Genomic DNA, 5,000 nt, shown 5'->3' with positions numbered 1-5,000 from the left:
GGTGGAAGAGGAGGAGTGTTTCATCTCCTCCAGAGTTCAGACGTCGTCTCGGCTGTCTGTCATCTTCCTGCTCCCAGAGTCACCAGCAGCAGCAGCAGCAGCAGCAGCAGTGTTACATAACACACACACACACACACTCTGTGTTTTGGCTGTGGAGGTCGGTGCAGACGATGCTACAGACGCTTCTCCTCCTGACAGCATCAGCAAAAATTAAGCCCCACCCACTGATAGGGTTCAACCTCAGGGGACAAATTTGGGCTGAAACACAAAAAGCTGGCGGTTGACGACAGAAGCGGAGCCGCCAGCGGCCTGGAGGCAAAGCCCAGCGAGGAAGCCGAGTGGACCGCATGGCTGCAAACAGCGGGCTAAGCGTCTCCTGGCTGAGTGTGGGAGCTGGTTGGACCTGCAGCAGCTCGACAATCAGAGGGACGAGATGGAAGAAGGAACAACACAGAGCGGGTCAAACACCAGTGTGTGTGTGTGTGTGTGTGTGTGTGTGTGGGCGGGGCTAGCGCTGACAGCTGTGTGTTTGTGTGGTGATCCAGGGCTGGCAGCAGGACAGCGGACGACAACAAGGACAGCAGTCAGTGCAGTGCAGTGCAGCCACACCCCCGACTGACACTGAGAGGACCCGTCTGTCTGTCTGTCTGTCCGTCTGTGCCTCCACCTGTCAGTATCTCTTGGTGCTTTGTTGACCTCTGGTTCAGTTTTCGGGACGTCTTACGTGCTAGCTGATACGGTGAGGGTAAAAATAGAGCCGACAGTGTCAGTAGGGGGCAGTAGAGAGAGCAGGCCCTGTGCTGGTGGTGTCCTGCTGGCGGCGAGCCACTGGGTCACTCCTCTTAATCCTCTCAGTGGCCGCCTCACTCTGGTGGCCTCACGGTGGCGCTGTGCTAAGCTGATTATCTCCAGACTCGCACGGCAGCCGCGGCGATCCGGTCTGGGTCAGCAGGTCCAAGAGGAGCGTGTGGCTGCCAGCGTGTGGAGCAGAAGGAAGGAAGCAGGAAGTCCTGACGGTGTCAGACAGGAAGTCTGCGCCGGACAAGAAGTCTGTGTCCGCGAGCAGCAGCGTAGCTGCCCCGAGCTAACGGCTATCGGCCTTAAAGTTAGACCACCACAGCAGACCTGAGAGGACCTACCCGTCTGTCTGTCTGTCTGTCTGTCTGTCCCTCCACCTGTCTGTCTGCCACAGCTTCAAAATTAGCATGCTGGTGGTTAGCCTCAGGAGAGCAAACCCAACACTCCCAACAGTGAGAGGCCCTGTCTGTCTGTCTGTCCGTCTACCCATCTGTCTGCTAACACCCTCAGATATAGCATTCTAGCAGTTAGCCTCACCACTGCACTCCGAGCCACTGAGCAGCGTGGTAGCAGGCAAGCATTAGCTCGTTAGCGGCGCTAACCCTCGGACCTCCTTCCTTCCTTCCTTCCTGCTCCTTCGTTCCCACAGAGCTCGAACAAGCAGACTGAGGGAGCTTCTTTCCCAGAGCTACCAGCACCATGAACAACTCAAAACGCAACCACTGAACTGTTTATTTGTACACTGCACTCTTCTTATTTTACTTCTTATTTTTCTAACTTATTCTTGCACTTTATCTATGTCAAAAATCGTATTTTCTTTTATTTTAATCTTATATTTTAGCATTCTTCAAACACCCAGCAGGAGTAGCGCCTCCGTTTCCGTTGCATGCTCCTCTTCCAGGAGCAATCAAGGCCTCTGACTGTGACTCTGACGCCTGCAGGTGTCTGGCCTCCCGACCCACCGCCCACCACGGCACTCACCTGTGTGTTGCGGTGCTTCCCCTGCGAGCCCACCTGGGCCGGCAGCCCCTTCCTGCACCGCCCCCCACCCCGCCCATGGTCAGGATGACGCGCTCCAAGACCTTCCAGGCGTACCTGCCCAGCTGCCACCGCACCTACAGCTGCATCCACTGCCGGGCGCACCTGGCCAACCACGACGAGCTCATCTCCAAGGTAAAGGGGGTGGTGGTGGTGGTGGTGGGGGGGGGGGGTCGTCTAGTTTATTGTGTTGGGTAGTATACCTTGATCCCTACCCCCCCCCCCCCCCCACCCCCACCATGATCATACGAATCTGTCCGCCCGCTGCTACTTCAGAACAATCCAGAAATCAGGTGCAAAAAACGAATCTATTCTGTGAAGCGGCACTAAAGCAACAGCTGACACTCAAACGGATCAGAACATGAAACATCACATTTTTCTTAACGGAAAAGTGCACGTACAGACAGGCGCAGGAACAGAAAAAGGGACAGACAGACAGACAGACAGACAGACAGACAGACAGACAGACAGGCGGAGGGACAGACAGACAGAAAAACATGCTTATGTCCACATTTTTTAGTGATTGTATGGTAATTCGGGACCTTTTCTAGAGGTTATAAGGCATATGGCTGCGTATCAAGTAGAGACGACACCACTGGGGTTGGAGGTGGATGGGTCGGGGTGGGGGTGTGAATATTTCCTCTTAAGCTTTTTTTTTTTTTTGACCCCCCTGCAGTCGTTCCAGGGCAGCCAGGGTCGAGCCTACCTGTTCAATTCAGTGTGAGTATCCGCTGCCGTGTGACCTCAGCCTGGTGGGTCTGGGGGGGCTGAGGGGGGCTGAGGGGGGCTGAGGTCACAAGCATTTAAATGCTTTTAAATGTTGAACGTTCAATCACGCAAAGCACATTGAGTTGCCTGGTGTATGAAATGCGCCATATAAATAAAGCTGCCTTGCTTTGCCCAGGCCAATAGAATATAAGATTTCTAATGTACCTCCACCCCCACCACTCCCACCCTGACCCCACCACCCCACCACCCCCACACCCACCCCAGGGTGAACGTGGGCTGCGGTCCAGCCGAGGAGAGGGTGCTGCTCACCGGCCTGCACGCCGTCGCCGACATCTACTGCGAGAACTGCAAGACCACGCTGGGCTGGAAATACGTAAGTCGTCACCAACGCCCCCTCGAAACACACACACACACACACACACACACACACACACACACACACACACACACACCATCACACCATCACACACACACACACACACACACACACACACACACACACACACACCAGCCCCGTGGCGCCCCCTAGGGGTCAGAGCTGGTTTCTACCTGTGTTTATTCCCTCTCCACTGCAGGTTTTTTTCCTCCCCACCCGCAGCATCTTCGAGCAGTCGCAGAGCTGCTGGCTCACCTGACGTGGAGTGTTTTTGGAAAATTCTACTCATGAATATTCATGAAAAAACCATTTAAATAGTGGAGACAGTAATACACTGTAACTCGACGCAGCTTGGAGGGTCACATGGCACAAAAGCTTTTCAAAAAAGAAATCTTGAGATGGAGGCACAAACTGACTGAAAATCCAACATTTTTTTTTCTGTAGCGGTGACACACACACACGCAGACGCTTAATGTGGCTGCTAACGCGAGAGCTGACGTTTGCAGCAGGCAGCCAGCAGGGGGCGACAACAGTGCATCGAGTGTCCTGACTATTGCTAGCGCTACAACCTCCGCCGGTCCAAACTCGAACCCGACACCGCGACACACACATTCACACCCTATGCTACGCTAACAGGTTTAACAGGCAGTTTCAGATCCGCCCAGACTGGACCTTTACCCAGAGCAGAGCAGGCGGGCATTTCACACGTCTGCCTTGGGAACCAATATCCACAGTGCCTGTGCGTCACACAAGGTCATTGGAGGTCGTTAGAGGTCACCAGAGGTCACTAGAGGTCGTGGGGGAGGGCTGATCAGGTGTGTAAGGTGTGCCTTTGTGTCTGCAGGAGCACGCCTTCGAGAGCAGCCAGAAGTACAAGGAGGGCAAGTTCATCATCGAGCTGGCCCACATGATCAAGGACAACGGCTGGGACTGAGGGGCGGGGCCAGTCGGAGGGGGCGTGGTCAACCGGAGGTGGCGGGAGTCAGTCGGGTGGGCGGGGCCAGTGGTGGGGGCAGTGAGGAGCCAGTGACTCTGGTTGGACTGATGCACCATTAACCTGTGTAACCACTCCCCCTCTGACACACACACCTGTATGTTAATGTTGTGTATATACATATACATATATACATATATATATATTTATATATATTGATATGAACCAGATGTTTACAGGTCAGTCAGTCAGTGGGACGTTCAGCCTGGCGGGAGCACTGAGAGCCGATGGCCAGCAGGGGGCGCCAGCAGTGCAGCGATGCAGACGGTTAGGGCGGCCGAACAGGCCCGCCCACAACCTCACCTTTCTGGCTGACACCAAAGGTAGAAAAATAAAAGTTTGTCTCAGGTCAAAGGTTAGCGAGCACTGTGGGTGGGGGGGCGGTGGGGTTGGGGGATGGGGGAGAGGGGGGGAGGGGGGGGTTGGAAGGGAGGGGGGCGTGACTCCCTTCAGCCATTAGTGACTACTTACTGGCCATCGCGGCAGAGAAGCGGTTTACGCAGAGTGACGGCCGTGCGTTACGATGAGTCTCACACAGATGAACTTTGACCTCCGGGAGGAGTGACGCTGGCCGAAGGAGCCCTTCCAACATACAGTCTGATTTTGTACGCAAGATGTGAATATATGAGAAAATACTTTATTTCCTGTCCCATCACGTCAGTTAGCATCCATATTCGCCGCGGTTACAGGTTGTAAATAGTCCTTCACGTGTGTCTCTCCGGCGCCTCCACCTGGCTGTATGATACTACTTTTTTTTTTATTTTATTTTTTTTTACTTAAAAAGGTTTGAATTTTACCGTATTTTGTAAAAGAGGATGCCGATGTTGATGACGTGTCCGTGGCTCTTCATCTAATAAAAATGCACCTTGACACCTTCCGACCCGAAGAGAGCGCTGTTGTGTGTGCTTGCAGTTTTTTTACATACCTCCCAACAGCAGGGGGTGCTGCTGAACCCTTGCTGCAGCTACAGAGATGAATTCAAGAAACGGGAGATGAAAGTCAGTCTTGCTCTCTGGCTGTGAGTCGTCAGCTGATATCAGTGCTGCTGAGGAGGAGGAGGAATTC

The 5,000-nt window shown here is 53.9% G+C and overlaps 1 protein-coding gene across 5 annotated transcripts in view; it reads left to right on the top strand.

The window, feature by feature from the left end:
• Positions 1–4,305, top strand: part of ypel2b (yippee-like 2b) — a 7,814-nt gene extending 3,509 nt beyond the window's left edge. For all 5 annotated transcript variants that reach the window (XM_076015047.1, XM_076015046.1, XM_076015049.1 and 2 more), the window contains 4 exons: positions 1,740–1,971; positions 2,513–2,556; positions 2,830–2,938; positions 3,786–4,305. In XM_076015047.1, the coding sequence (XP_075871162.1) occupies positions 1,855–1,971; positions 2,513–2,556; positions 2,830–2,938; positions 3,786–3,875 (360 nt within the window). In that variant the 5' untranslated portion in view covers positions 1,740–1,854 and the 3' untranslated portion in view covers positions 3,876–4,305. The remainder of the gene's footprint in view (positions 1–1,739; positions 1,972–2,512; positions 2,557–2,829; positions 2,939–3,785) is intronic.
• The last annotated feature ends 695 nt before the right edge of the window (positions 4,306–5,000 follow it).

This window comes from Nelusetta ayraudi, unplaced genomic scaffold (assembly GCF_046127955.1).
Source record: "Nelusetta ayraudi isolate G7.1 ecotype Tasmania unplaced genomic scaffold, CSIRO-AGI_Nayr_v1 ptg000175l, whole genome shotgun sequence".
In the NCBI taxonomy this organism is placed as follows: domain Eukaryota; kingdom Metazoa; phylum Chordata; class Actinopteri; order Tetraodontiformes; family Monacanthidae; genus Nelusetta; species Nelusetta ayraudi.
The sequence above is the reverse complement of the archived record's forward strand: the minus strand, read 5'-3'. Positions and strand labels throughout refer to the sequence as shown.